Source organism: Electrona antarctica (genome assembly GCF_951216825.1).
Source record: "Electrona antarctica genome assembly, chromosome: 12".
NCBI classification, from domain to species: Eukaryota; Metazoa; Chordata; class Actinopteri; order Myctophiformes; family Myctophidae; genus Electrona; species Electrona antarctica.
This window is the reverse complement of record NC_136793.1, coordinates 28813146-28828945: the sequence shown is the minus strand read 5'-3', so window position 1 is coordinate 28828945 and position 15800 is coordinate 28813146. Positions and strand designations below refer to the sequence as shown.

The window sequence follows — 15800 nt, the reverse complement described above, 5'->3', positions numbered from 1 at the left end:
AACTCAACATTTGGATCCACCAATCAGGCCGCCTTGCCTACCGTGTGCAATAACTTCCTGTTTGTAACGAAGGGGGAACAAGGCGAGGTGTTGCATCCTTGGTAGGTGTTTTTTTCGTGTGTCGTTTCAGAATCTGATGAATACAACAACAATAACAGGTATTATAATTGTTGCTCTCTGTTGTAGATGTCAATATGTTTTACTCTGTGAAGAGATTAGCGCACAGTTAGCTTCAGTTCGCTAATGCTGCGGAATTAGGCAGCTAGCTCCGGATTTTCTTTGGCGATGTGATTTCAATATGGCGATGGCAGTAGCTCACCGCTAGCTGTGTATGCTAAGCTAGAGAACATTTGACGTTCTTAGGCCAGTCTTTGTACTGTTCGTTCGATAAATGTTGTGAGCTCGTTCTCATGCTCGCAATACGAAACGCATCATTTTCGCGGTTCTTGTATCTTGGGAGAAAACGACTAAACTGTAAAAAATAATAATGCCAGAGCTCGAACCTTTAAATCGGGCCTCGACGCACTATTTCCTTATAATGGCTAACATTAGCTAGTTAGCATTACCTCCAGCCCCGGCCTGGCCTGCAGCTTTGTGTGTATGCATCGAGTGATCTCGGTACATATACATTGATCTATTTGAGATTCTGACTTTCAATTTGACATACATTTAGTTTCGATTGTATTTTATTTGCTTTGGCAATGTAAACTTATGTTTTCTCATGCCAATAATGCCCATTGAATTGAAATGGTGTGTGTGTGTGTTGTGTGCTGGTTTATTAACATCGATTTTTGGTCTTCCATTGAGTAGTGATGGATAACTGCATAAGTGCCCATAGTCATTGCACACAGTAAAATCCATTGTTCATCCTTCGAGTTAAACATTGATAATAACACGGAGTTTACTATGTATTAGTGAGTTCAGGCAGGTAGTGTAAAAAATAAATAATCATAGAATGTAGTGTTTTTTCTTTTTTATTGCAAACCAATTATTGCTTCATGTTAGAGAAGTCCTACACACACACACACACACACTGTTTTTAAATTGGTAGTTATTTGATTCAGAATATCATACTCGATATCAGCCAAGTGAGGGTGAGAGACATACCATTAAGAAAAAAAATATATATACCAGCATTTCCTATGTTTAAAATATTGCCATCATAAAAATGCTCCTTGATAATCATCTCGGGCATTCCAATCAGGCTCTGTCTCTCTCCCCCTGACAGGTCGGCGCCAGTGTTTGGTCCTTGCTTATTTAGTTCCGCCCATCATCATCATCACGCCCTCCTCTTGACAATAAATATCAGTGAGTCTCTTTCCTTCTGCCAGACTCCCTCTTTTTATCTTCATGACTTTGTTTGAAAAGGCTCACATTTTTCCATTTTCTCCCCCGATAATGCTGGCCAACTACCACAGATCACCAGGCACATTTTCTTGCTCCTCTACGCCTGACGCTGCCTGTTCCCAGGACCGAGGTGCCCGCCCTCCCCTCCCTGCTGTTCACCGACAATGGAGACAGAAATTGAACAGCAAGAAGAGACCTCATTCAGCAACACAGAGACAAACGGTAAAATAGTAGATTTAAAATGATTATAATAGATTTGGGTCCTTAATTATTGTGTGTGGTATATAAGTAAGTTGAAAATGTACATTAAATCTATATAATGAGAACATCACAAGTATTGTTCAATACATAGTAAGGCAATGGTGGTGTCATCACTCTCGCTCTCTCTCATTTCTCAGTCTTTTGAAATTTGTGACAGTCAGACATGCCATTTAGTATTCCTGACAGAGCTAGGTGTCACTAAGACCCACTATGCATGCAACAGCTAGGTTGCAGAACCATATTTCACTGCATCACTCTGATTCATGTTTAAAGCCAGGCTGAAATGGTTATTCATTTTCCCAATAAATCTGCAGGGGAATGTCATGTAGAATATGATTCTAAATGCATACATGTGCTCATATTTATGACAATTATGTACTGTGGGGGTAATTATGTTCACTTGTCGATTGGTAGTGTGTTACAAAAAATAATTGGCTTTTATCATTTTGAGCATTTGTATGAGGACGTGTTGGCCATACCTCCCCTGTGTGTGCCTAATGTGTGAATTTATCTTCTTATTCCAGGTAAGCGCCCTGCGGAGGACGCAGACGATCAGAAATCATTCAAGCGATCCAGGAACTCCGACGAGATGGTTGAGCTTCGCATCCTCCTGCAGAGCAAAGTAAATCAGCATTCCTTTCATCTTTTTTTTGTCACTAACCATATGAACCATAGCATCCCTATTCTGAGCATTCAGCAAAGATTTTGCTTGGAGGGAAGAAACGAGGGGGCCTGCCATAGAATATAGGTTTTAAGTGGTTACTTTATATTCTTGTCATCTGTTTGTGCATCTGTCTCCTTTATTTTAGCAATCTTATATTTTCAGTATTTTAGAGTTGTGTGTGTGTGTGTGGGGGGGGGGACATTATGTAAATGTCAGTATTTGTGGAACCTTAACACTTAGTTCCCTTTTTCTTTGCCTTTCTATGATTTCATAATTATTATTTTTCCTGTCCTTAGAATGCAGGAGCTGTAATTGGGAAGGGTGGCAAAAACATCAAAGCCCTTCGTACAGACGTGAGTATCTATTCTGTATATTCCAAATTGTATTTATTTACTGGTGCACAGCCTACCAGCAAATATAACAGCACTTCAGTAGGGATTGGATTTAGATTTAGTGCAAATAGTGGCTGACTGTTTTATCGACATGTTTCAATTTAGCAATGGGTCTCTTCATCTATGTAAACTATTGGCTAGAGGTTAATGTTTTGTTTACTGTTCATGAGCTTGTCTCACACGACCCCTCTGGGTTAGTGTATAATTTTTATCACATAGGCATCATCTGATTGTCTCCGCTGAACTGACCCCCACAAAGGGCAAATGTCCAACTTCAAGTCCATTTACTTTTGCATAATGTCTACTGTCGATTATAACTTCTTGGTCGAAGCCATACTGATGCTCTTGCTAATTCTAGAATGGGCACAGTGTGGTGAAGATGAGATCATTTGTAGCGCCAACTGCCATTAGTCATTCTATTGGAGATGTTTGAGCAACCTGGCCAACTCTCAACTCATTCAATGTCATTACGTCTCTCTTTCTCTGCCCCTCCACACTTTTCTCCTCCTCCCACTCTCCCCCAGCTGCTCCCTCTCTCTCATTGTCCCTCTTTCTGCCTATTTTCCCAACATTTTACCCCTCTAAATCTCTCAATACCCCATTACCCAATTTCACCCTCTCCTCCTCTCTCTTTGACAAACCAAACTCTGAGAGATTAAAAATGAAGTCACATTTGACCAGTGTAGAGCCTGTATATTAAAATGTATTCCTCTTCCCCTCCCTTCCCTCTTCCCTCTCCCCTGTTTATTATTTTATTGTTGACTTTTTTGCCCACTTCCTCCTCTGTTGCCCATGTTCTGGATGGCCCCTCCTGCGCCCGCCCACCTGACACCCTGGTTGGCCCTGCCCATAATCCGTGCCCTGTCCCTAAATGGGCGTCTTACTTGATTGACATCTGGCCCCTGCCCATGCCACGCCCAGTTCAATGCCAGTGTGTCAGTCCCAGACAGCAGTGGGCCTGAGCGGTATGTCCCTAAGCTCCTCCCTCTCACTGCCTGACTACAGGACAAAAAACAAGAAAAGATAAATAGTCATCCTGCCTTTGTCAAGTCACTGTTGTTTTACCTACCTGTTCTCAAAGTATTTTAATCTGAAGCAAAATGCCTTCTTCATGTCCAAATCTGCCTCTTGATCCTGTAAAAGCCATGTCAACATCCTGTTTACATGCCTCCATTTAAAGTCATGACAGTGTCAATGAGCCATATGCAAGTGATGTCAGGATTTTACAAAATCTTTTGCAGTCTGTTCAGATCTACTCTATAACTTGATCCAGTGTTTTCAATATGTCTGTTTTTTATTTATTTATAAGTGATGATTACCTTCTGCGTTCCTCACCTCTTTTCCCCCTCTCAGAATCAATGTACTGGTGTTTTGTTTGTTTTTTAGCTTGTCATATCATTCTTGCCCCATCCCATGCTTTTCTTGTGATGCATCATTTTGTTAAAGACTGCACATTGAGCTAAATCTGTGTGGAAAAAGGCCAGCCTAGGGTTCAAGTGTGTATTTTTTTTCTTTTCGATCTCCTGCCTAGCTGATCTTTGCCATTGACTGTTGGAGCTATTGAAATTGCAAGACTATTTATTTTTCTCTTTTCTTGCTCACCTCATTGTCCCATGGTCTTATGTTTGTCACTTCCCTCATCCCTTTAAAAACTGTTGAGTTGAGCGGTGAAAAATGCCTCCTTCCATGGCATAACCTGCTCTGTTGCTCTCGACTTTCTGTCTATCGTCTGCCACCCTTCTCCCATGTACAAACTGCACTTTAGCACTCTTATCAGGGTTTTTCCAGTTTATTCTGTTGGTAGTTTAATCTATTTTGAGTCATTAGTTTCAACTCTTTTTTTGCTATTGTCTTGCAACATTGGGGAGGATGCAGACAACAAAATTATTTATAAACTAACTACCCAGTAAAAAACGAAGTGCTAATAATAATATCCCACCCTCAAATTGAGAATGCTAGATGATTAATTTTGCCGACGCCCAGATCTTTAAAATATATTTGGTGCAGCATTTTCGGGCATAATCTTGACACATTATTTGTAGTGTGCATCCATCCCTTTTGGCTTCAGGTTATTTTTTTCCCTCTTTGGCACCACTGGTGCTTTTTTTTAGTCCCAGATCGTCCTAAACTTATCACCTCACCTCACCCCTCCAACGGTCACCAAACACAATCACTTTGCCTTTTATGTCTTCTGTTTTCCCGTCTTTCCCTGGGCAACAGACTAATGTGTTTTTTTTATTTATATAATTTTAATTACCTTTGATCATGTAGGGATAGTTAAGCATTATTCTCTGTGACCATAACTGATACTACTGAGCTTACAATCCTGTTAAAGTTTTTAAATCTAGTACATCAATTGCTCCTTTTAGCCTGGTTAGTCACAGCGCTGGATGGGATATATATGTGTGGGTCTTTCTCTATGGTCAAGTCTCTTCTTTGAAGGGACGTTCTGAATTGTCTTAATCTGAAGTACTGTTTCCTATTCTTCGGGATGGCACCACGCCACCACCTGATGTGTTCCTCTGGTTAATCTCTGTTGGCTGCGCCCTGTCTGTACTCCACGCTGCAATCGACGGGTCTGATCTAAAGCATCCTAAGTATCAGCGCAGACATCGAAACAGTTGGAGAGATACTGCTTAAGATCATCCCAACTCTGGAGGAGGTGAGTCTTGTTTATTCTGCTCCACATTGCTGCCATCTCTTACTGTATATCACAGTAAATGTTCCTATTTTATCTTTGTTGTAGCACTGCCCATGCAGTTTATTATATTTGCATCCCAAGTACATGCTTCTTACTTAAGATGAATATCAGAACGCTAAGAGTTACTGTTTTGTGTCACAGGTAAAGCACTGGGAGAGAGAGTTCTTGTTAATTCATTTTATGTCACTTTAGTACAGTCCTAACAGATTGATAATTCTCACCAGTACCAGCATTACAACGGCATGGATTTCGACTGCGAGCTGCGTCTATTGATCCATCAGAGCCTGGCTGGTTCTATTATCGGTGTGAAGGGGGCCAAGATCAAGGAGCTACGAGAGGTATATACACTCCCAAATAAATCGCTAGTCATTTAAATAAGCTACAATTGGTTGAATTGAGCATACATAGTCACAGATGCCTGTACAGAGAATAACTTTCCTTAATTTTGCTTTTCATGTTGGGGCTGTCACATTTATTTTTGTGGTGCGCTAAGCCCCTCCTATCTCCAGCTTTGAGGGTTTGTGTTAACACAAAGATTGAATGCCATTGACAATGAAGGGCCAGTTCTGAGTGTTTGTGCAAACGCGCAAACATTGAATGCCATTGACAATGAATCGCCAGTTTTGAGTGTTTGTGGAAACACAAACATTGAAGACAAAAGTCAGGACGCAAATTGTGATTGGCCGGAATGAGATTATGTATGATGATAAGAGTGCCCCTCACTTCACACGGGTGTGATTTTTTTTGTTTGTTTCTACATCTACATTGAAGGATTTCATTTTCAAACTATTATAATGTGTTCACTATCCGCATTAGCCCTTCGTTAAACCCCACCCCAAAAAGAAATTGTCCAATGCCAATCCAAATAGTTTGGCAACCGTTGGTATGCAAGACAAGCTTTCGTCACCTCATAGCTGTCGATGTTGTTTTGCATGGCTGTGTTGTTGAACACATACACCGCTTAACATTGGGAAAGTTACATGACTGACCCACCCAGGTGATGACAATAATACTAATGACCGTAGTCTTACCGTGCAACATAAACTCCTGTCGGGCGGTCGTTAAAGTTGATGTTGGATACCGTTTCATTTCCTCGTATTTCTAACCCATTTAGACCTGGGGTTACCTATACGTTGTTTTACCTTAAATGCCATCTGCGCCCTCTGTGTCACATACACCTCTGGCTCATATAGCAACATCATTTATTTTTTTAATAAGAATTTGAAGGTTTTCAGAAAACCTTCGGTTATAGGATGCTTTTTTTAAATCTGCCTCAGGTCTAAATGGGTTAAATAATGTCATGCACATTTGTCCAGTGCCTAGCCTACTGCAGGCCTGGTTGACATTTTGATGCTCTTGCTACTGAAATGATCGATTATTTATATGGAGAAATATTTAACATGCATATCAATGGGCTAATTGGCAGGCCATCAGAATTAAGGGTTTACACCTGGCTCCATAGTCTATTGGCAAAGAAGTGTGCACAAGGTATGTTGTCCACATGAACAAATATCTGAGAATGTGGACGCATTTTTGCAGCCTTGTATGTGGGGCTTGGATCAATTTGGCGAGAATAGAGTGTCGTAGGCTATTCTCAGCGCTAATGTCAAAATTGGGGGAATTAGAGCCAAGCCATGCTGCTGATCGAATAATCTCGATACCAAAGCACTGTGGAAGCATTTAGGCAGATTATGGCAAAATTATCATTAAAGATGAGGCCAACTGAAGCAAAGGCATTACAGTACCACTGTTGAGGTTGCAGCTGTGCCATTTGGTTTGAATTCATTAATTAGAGTCCCATTATGGTTGATTTTTGTAAAGTGATGGAACTCTTCAACATCAAAATGTGTGATCTTATAATATAATTTCCAACCCCCTATCAAATTTGTGGACAGTGCATACAGAGTTTGTTTTACAATGATTATGTCTAACATTTTTTTGTGTATGCACATTTGTCCAGAACACGCAGACGAGCATCAAGCTGTTTCAGGAGTGCTGTCCTCAGTCAACAGACCGTGTGGTGCTGGTTGGAGGGAAGTCGGAGAGGGTGGTGGAGTGCATCAAGACTATGCTGGAGCTCATAGCTGATGTAAGTCATGTTTTCTACGGTTAGGACTTTGTACAGAACAAAATGTGATCATAGGGTGTGGTCACCCCTTTCATGTAGTTAATTTCAATGGATTATGCTTGTAATCTCACCCAGTTAGCTGCCATTATATTTGTATATGTTTATGAATAGGAGTACAGCATGTACCCCCCCCCCCCATCAGATTTCCGTCGTTTTTGGTGACATCACAATGTTTTCCCTGGCCTGTCCCTTATCAGGCTCCTATTAAAGGACGTGCCCAGCCCTACGACCCAAACTTCTATGATGAAACCTATGACTATGGCGGTTTCACCATGATGTTTGAAGAGAGAGGGGGTAGCCGTAGGCCCATGGGGGGTTTCCCCATGCGCGGTGGCCGTGGTGGCGGAGGCGACCGCGGGTTTGACCGCATGCCCTCCGGTAGGGGGGCCCGAGGCCCCATGCCCCCTTCCCGTCGGGACTATGATGAGATAAGCCCCCGCAGAGGGCCACCACCTCCCCACCCTGGAAGGGGTGGAGGTGGTAGGGGAGGTGGTCGAGGACGCAGCATGCCCATGGGACCCCCACACAGAGGAGGGTAAGAACCCAATTGCTTGTGTGTGTAAAAAAACCAAAAACATATCTAACATTAATCCGGGCAACTTGTGTATTAAAAAAAAAGAGAAAAACGGCATCTTCACTAAAATAAAATGGCGAACCCTTTTGTTTTATCTTAACTGTTTGGCCGCAAAGGTTTGCACAGTCCTACTAACTAAACCACTGAGTTGTTCTCAAAACCGTCTGTCTCTTCATTGAGTGTTTTCTCTATTTTGTTTAGTTCTGGAGCACCAGAAATAATGTGCATGAAATTATTTTGCAATATCATTCCATAACTTAAGTTGGCAGTTGCCCTAACTGTTGTTGGGTTTTCTGTAAATTCTACTCTGCCTTGGTTTATTTTCAACATGGCTTCAAGTTGTTTTCATGATTTCATTCATAGGATGAATTGGATCCAGTATTGTGCATGTAGACCAATGTCATACTATGCTTGCCTCTATAAACTCATCAGTATTCGGAAATCATTGCAAACTCATTCCATAAAGCATATGTGCTCATTTGTTTGTGTGTCTGTGTGTCTGTGTGCGTGTGTACGCTTGTGTCTCCATCTTCACCTTGGCCCACAGAGATGACCGTTACTATGACTCGTACCGTGGCTCAGATGACAGGTCAAAGTAAGTCTCTGCCCCAGTCCTCTGCCCTCCTCCCACTTGACTTTTCTTTAGCTCAAAGAGTGCTGTCTTTAAAGGGATACCCTGACATTTGAAATTTCAGTCTGTTCTTTCACTTTTCCTTGCAATTTTCACAATTGGGTGGGGTATGTGTAAGTCAAGAAACTTAAATGAGGTAATGGCATTTGTAGCAATGTTAAAGTTTACTGCTGCTAGCAAGCTAGCTTATTACCCATCGCTGTCCATGAAGAACACTAATAAACCACGACTAGTTCTTTTACACCAAGTCAGAGTTAGTGTTATTTTGCATAAAACATCCACACATTTAATTTTGATAATGAGAACACACATGGCTATGACCTCTTGCTCACAAGTCCAAACCTGCTGTGGCCATGCCTCGTTATATTTTCAATACAAAACAAGTGCGTAGTGCTCATCCAGTTCCTTGGTGGTGCTGGACACAAAATGAGAATCTGAAAGGATAAAAGTCTGTACAGCTTTGCTCCTCAGCGTTTCGTTTATTTTAAAACGCTGTCATTACAAGGTACACATGGCTTCGGCCATAGTTGGCGTTCATCAGGTCTGATGAAGGTCCGGTCCGTTTCTGCCAACTATGGCCAAAACGTTGTGTACCCTGTAATGACAAACGAAACACTGAGGTGCTGAAGTTGTTGTGCATCAAATTAATATATTTTTTGCTGAAGTTTTATGTATAAAAACTGTGACCAATCGGATACCTTATTATGTGTACATCATATAACGTAGAAGAAACGCCATGGTAATGAAAATATATCACATAGGAAACCTAACATTGTGTTTTTTGTGTGTGACAAAAGGTCTAAATGGCAAATTAAGAGTGTTGTGGCAGATTGTACATAATCTGAAATGCTGCAGAATATTAAGTGTTTTACAGTGTTTACCATGAAGCCCAACCTTGTCTATAAAATTCTGTCATTGTTTATCTTCTGGGAGACTACATCCAGATGTATTGATCCCCATACACTGGAGAGGTTTTTCATTTACTTGCTGCTGAGAACATTTCCCAGCATGGATGCAAAGAATCGTTTCGGACTTGGTGTGAAAGGTTGCAGTCCGTAGAAATTGCACCTGTATTGTTTTCTTATATTTGTCCTGCGTGTTCATAATGGACTTGGTGTGAAAATACCTTAATGCTGACAAATACTGAATTCTTTTTATTCCCTCAGAAAATCTGACAGGGGCCTGACCAAGACACCAATCAGATTAGAATTCATAACGTCAAGGTATCCCTTCAAGTCCAATATTATCCCTCCCATATTGCCCTACCCTTTCTTATCAACCTTTCTGGTGTGCCTGCTCATCACCTTTTCTGACCCCACGGAAGATAATTCTGTCCTCTTTGTTAACCTGCTCCCTCCTGTCTTATCCTGTAAACATTACTGTCCCACTCAGTCCCTGCCTGTAATAACCCTGGCTTGTAAAAGCTCCTTGGCTTTACCCCATCCACTGTCCACATTTCACAGTCCACATTTTGGAGTCTTTTTGAAGACCCAGGCTCAAATAATATGGCCTTTGATCTTTATCTGCTTTTCCTAATGGCTTGCAGTCAGTCAAGTGATGTCACTTCTTAAAATGTCAACATTGTCAACTATGATGGGATTGGATTAGTAGTATAGTGAGTAAATTGTTTTCACTGCTAATTACACTATATAAGCACTTACCCAATAACAAGATTGATCAATTAATGTTGAAAGAATTATGTAGACTTATTTCATTCTGTGCCTCTAGACTCTAGAGTGATGCTTTGAGATGAATAACCATCTAAATCCATAATTTATTCTGACCCCTCCCCAAAAAGGCCTATCTGTTCTGAACCCTTATCCATGCTATGATGAGACACATCTTCTGCACAATCTTTTGTACAGACTAGTTAGAAATATTTAGCAATTATATTGCACAGGTTATGCGACACATGTATGTATTCTATATATAGACATGTCACTTGGTAGGTGCAAATGGCAAAAACAAGGAGTGGTGTATAAGAGTGCTTACTGTGACGATAGAGGTGAATTGTGCCAAGTAATAGCAAGTTGGCATCTGGTACCCATTTTTCGCTAGAATTTGGCCGGCTATACATTTTTAAGTTGAATTGTATTTAACCGATGGCTTCATTTGAGCTCAGTTTTCGGATAAGAAGTGGCAGACTTAGCCTCTCATCACCACCGCCACCTGTCACTCCTCTCACCATAACACTGTCAGAGCTGTTCCTGTTACTGCGTGGGTGGACGGCTGGGAGGAAATGTGTTTATACTGTAATCTTAACGTTGTGTGTGAGGCAGTTTGACCTAGACCAGAGATTTTTGTTTGAATATTGATGAGCTTTTTTTACTACTTTGTCTTGTCCCCCCCACCCTCCCTTCCCTTTCTCGTCCGCAGCGACAGAAGAGGAAGACCGGATCGCTATGGCGATAACATGGTTAGTGACCCTTGGCTAAGTGCATGCAGCTCTGTTCCCGGACATGTCATTGGGTGCCGGCATCCTTTGGTTGGCGTGCTGATAGGCCCGAACAGCAGACAATGGCCATGATTGTGCCGATGTAGTTAATGACAAAAGACTGAGGCAATATTACCGTAGCCACCGTCCACTCATGTGCACCCACGCATTCACATTCGCACAGATACCGGACCTGACCATGCATATAAGCAAGCTTTATCACAGTGCAAGCCATTCCCACCAAATGACCATAATCACCACAGCGGAGACACCCCACAATAATCAGCCATAATTGCCCTCCACCATGTACTTTAACGGCCAACCTGTTTTCCCACTAGGAGAGGAAGGATCTGGGGGAGATGTAGAGGTGGGGGTGGCTGTGGTAGGTTGCTAGGCAATAATAATGCTTTGTTGACAGACGGGAAGGTCTCTTGCTTGCTCTCCCTTTCTCTCTCTCTCTTTCCCCCCTCTTTCCGAGAGCTGGCTGGATACTGCCTGCCGTTGCTCAGCAACAGCTTTTTGAATCGCCTGTTGCCCTGGTGACAGAGCAGCAGCTGAATAGCAGGTGAAAATGGGGGCTGATGGAGTCATAAGGAGAGAGGGGGGAGTGTGACAGGAAGGAGGGGGGTAGAGAGGGAGGAGGAGTCTGGCTTATGGATGAAAACCCGTTGGCATTTAGTTGAGTCTGCTCCATGGACAAGGCTGCTGCATCATCCATACACTATCACATTCATATCGATCCATCCATGTGTGGAAAGATGAAAGGAAATGTGTGTACTGTATCTAACCCTGTTTTCGCTTGTCTTTTTACAGGGTGGCGGTGGATACGGTGAGTTATATTTGAATGATTGGATATACTCATACAATATTGCAAGAATGTATGCGTTTCTGTGTATATCTGTTGTTTTCTTGCGTGCAGAGATTGAATATCTGAATGCTTATTTTACTGCTCCAATAGATCGTTGTAAGCATAATTCTGAATTTGCAAATACAAACATTTTCTGTGTTAGCTGAATCAGAATTTAAACATGTTATGATTATGATCTCCTGTCTTGCCTATCTGTGCTGTGGCAATATTGCTTTAAATGAATGATTGCACTTTAAATTTTAAATGTGCTCATCAGAAGAAGACCTACAAGGACTGTTAATGCATTATCAAGTAACGGTTTCAGTGTTTGTCTAAAAGTTTCTCACAATGAGCAGGCTCATGTTTCACTGGGTCAATGTTAAATATCTTTCTCCCACACTCTAAATCTCAGATAGCACTTCCTCCTGGGACAACTACCAGTCAGGTGAGTCTCCATAAAATGTTTGCTGGGGCACTTTTACTTGCTGGTATATGATGTAATGTATATTGTGGGTGCATTTTTACTGGATATTAGACAATTGTGACAATAATTGTTTTCTTTTCTTTTTTATCACCCTCTGCTGTCCCCTCCCTGGGGTCTTGTTTCATTTCCACGGCTCCCTCCTTTCATCTTCAGGTGGACGTGGCTCCTATAATGACATGGGCGGTCCTGTCATCACCACACAAGTGACCATCCCTAAAGATGTGAGTAAATCACCACAAACCCACACATGTATACATGCCAAGGGGTCATTCAGTTTGTGATTGCTGTACTTCACCATGCATCACCACATGGGATATGGATATGCAGTCGGTTTGAATGTGTGCATGCACATCTGTTGCTCTCCATGTCTTTACAGCCTTAATAATAATTAAAAAAGCCATAAGTCATGATAACATTTATTTTTTCACATTGCGTGTGCCTGAGGTCTTATACCACCAACATTTTATGCGTTCATTTATTCATCATACATACTGTGGCATCCCCATTAACACTGCACTTGGGATTACTGATGGGTGGTGAATTACTAATGTGACTAATTCTACACATACACAGCAGACTTCAGAACAGGGAAGTAATGGTAGATAGATGTGTTTTAAATTCTGAATATTTCCCCTTATTTTCATGCATATATTGGGACACATTCTTCTCTGTGCATGGGTTACTTAATATATTGCCTGTTTGTTGCTGACTATTAATTGAAAAATGACACACTGAGTGTTCTTATTCTGAACATGTCTTTCTCATATATATATATAGCTGGCTGGCTCTATCATTGGCAAGGGAGGCCAGCGGATTAAGCAGATCCGTCACGAGTCTGGGGCTTCCATCAAGATTGATGAGCCTCTGGAAGGCTCTGAGGATCGCATCATCACCATCAGCGGTACACAGGACCAGATCCAAAACGCTCAGTACCTTCTGCAGAACAGGCAAGTTCTGAAACCGCCTCTGTGACCAAAAAAAACTCTGGTCTTAGTAGAAGCTAAATCCTTTTAAATACTTGAATGGCATTTTGACTGAGCAGATGAGTTGCCACTGGTACCAGTTGGTAGTTTGTAATGTCTTGAAACTTGTACTATAGAAGCAACCACATTATAGAATAGAACCATTGGAAAACCACTGAACTAATTCTCTCTGTAAATAATCCGGTCTGCCTGAGCCTGAATGTCAGATATTGAACTAACATTGTAAACGATATTGGTTAAACAAGCCATGAAAAGTATTTCTAAGGATTTTTTCTTTTTGAACAAATGAATGCATTTTCCCATTCCTCTGACTTAACCTATTAAGAATTGCTGTTTTATTGAGTGGAAATATATATATGGATATATATTTTTGTATTGTATCCTGTTTCTAATTAACCCACTCTTTGTTGGGCTATGCAATTCTTTTGCCTTTTAACTCTTCTGTTAACTAACCCCCTTCCTTTCCTCCCCATGCAACCTGCAACTAGTTCAAACCTTCCTCTTACATGAAATGGCTGTGAATGAGTAGACAAAGTATTTGTACGTATATTTTACATTCTTCTAGATTGATTTTTGTTTTGAAACCAAAGAAGCATCCTTGACATGATGTTTCTTAAAGTGTCACAATCTTCCAAATAAATCATCCAGAATGTTTACTTGTTTAGCCATCCAAGCCGTTTCACTGTGATGCAGGGAGTGGATTGATTCTTCCCCTGGCTGCTGCTGTGTGGAAGACTAGTGATTTTGTTGTTTTTAGTTAGATCAACCGACAACAAATCACAGTCTGCCAAATGGCACAGGCTCCTCCTCTTCTGTCTCCCTTGGCAACAAATCAGCACGTATCATACACTACTTTTCTTGTTTGATGCTAGCTAGCATAACTAAAATGCTAACATAGCTGTAGAACTGCTGTCGTATGTAGTGTGTAGTGTTGCCATGGTAACTAACCCTGCCTCCCTCTTCCTTCCTCTCCTCCTCCCCAGTGCGCTGCACCTGCTTGGACACCAGGACTAACCATACCCTTCCTCTTCCTAGTCCTCCTCTTCCTCCTCCTGCCATCGATGATACACATCCTTCTGCCTCTCTCTCTGTCTGTCTCTCTCTGTCATCCCCCTTTCCCTCCAGTCCAAACGCCCCTGCCCATTTTATGTAAGATTGGTGCACCCCCCATGCCCCTCCCCTCCAAGTCACCTATACCTAATGTACTGAATGTATTTTGAATTATATTTTATTGTTCTTTATTTAGTTTCTTTTTTGTACTCTTTATATTTCAGTGTGAAGCAGTACTCTGGTCAGTTCATCTAGACCCCCCCCCCCAGGAGACAGATTGATGCAGACTCAGATTGCCCCCCTCCCCAACCCCTCTGTCCCTCTCCAACACAACCTCCCCTACCCCACACCCTCAGACTATGATCCCGGATTGTGGGTTTCTTTTTGAATCTTATTTTTGTATTTTTAAATAAAAATAATTAACAATGCCCAACATTCCTGTGCGTAAAAGAAAATGTAGGTTTCCTGCATTTTTTTATTTTATTTTTCACGAGTGTAGTCCATTTCATATTTCTCACACTCTGTAACAGTTGTTTTTGTTTATTTTCTTTTTTTTTTTTAAATGCTGGTCTCTCAAAAAGCCCTCTGGAGCATTTTGAAAGGGAGACTAAATTAAACTTACTTTATTTTTGAATGGGTTTTCTAAGGTCTAGCAGTGTGTGTCAATCCAGTAAACCTGTCCAGTGTGTGTGTATGTATGTATGTATGAGGATGGGTGTGCTTTCTCTCGTTGTCTGTAATAGTGTCTCACACACAGTTGTGCACCATCACCACTCAGTGCAACGCGCAGAATGTAAGCTACTCTTTTTTTTTTTTTTTTTTTTTTTTACCCCCCCACCCACACCTTTTTTTTTTTTTTATGGAGCATTTTATTATTTTTAAGAGCTGTTGGAAATTGTACTCCTTTGAAGTGTTTTCAGTTCTGAGATATTGTGAGTTTGGGACTCTGACTTTGTGGAAGAATATTATGCTGATTGTTACTTTCAGTTGTACACCTGATGCAAGACACAGGGCAGGTGAACTCTTTTATAAGGCTGTTGAGTGATCCATCTGGAACATAAAATGGAAAGATGTAGCTCGTTACGACAATGTCTGGGAGACTTTAATGTGGAAATTATCCATTTTGCCCCTGCAATTTCCTGTGTTCTACACCTGTTTTCCTCTCCATGCTGTAGAATTCACACTGTCAAATTGTAAACTGATGAATAAAGATTATGCCACTTTTTACCATCCTGGCTATTGATTTTGAAATGCTTGCTTACTGCTTAAATAACCTGTTTATTATTGGGCCTGGACACTAGTTT

General features: G+C 41.3%; 1 protein-coding gene across 6 annotated transcripts; it reads left to right on the top strand.

Annotated features, from left to right (window-relative positions):
• Positions 1 to 17: 17 nt before the first annotated feature.
• On the top strand, positions 18 to 15726 carry hnrnpk (heterogeneous nuclear ribonucleoprotein K). Of its 6 annotated transcripts, none has more exons than XM_079515882.1 (18): positions 18 to 101; positions 1229 to 1308; positions 1419 to 1569; positions 2133 to 2230; positions 2569 to 2625; positions 3586 to 3629; positions 5254 to 5326; positions 5590 to 5703; positions 7326 to 7454; positions 7691 to 8028; positions 8615 to 8662; positions 9865 to 9921; positions 11075 to 11114; positions 11946 to 11961; positions 12392 to 12424; positions 12617 to 12684; positions 13241 to 13410; positions 14430 to 15726. In XM_079515882.1, exons 3-18 carry the CDS (start codon positions 1512 to 1514, stop codon positions 14458 to 14460), a joined length of 1374 nt encoding a protein of 457 aa, XP_079372008.1. In that variant the 5' UTR covers positions 18 to 101; positions 1229 to 1308; positions 1419 to 1511; the 3' UTR covers positions 14461 to 15726. The 6 variants fall into 6 exon arrangements, with proteins under 6 accessions (XP_079372008.1, XP_079372010.1, XP_079372009.1 ...); XM_079515884.1 differs by having other exon boundaries at positions 32 to 158; positions 5596 to 5703; XM_079515883.1 differs by having other exon boundaries at positions 32 to 158; positions 14721 to 15726.
• Positions 15727 to 15800: the final 74 nt, after the last annotated feature.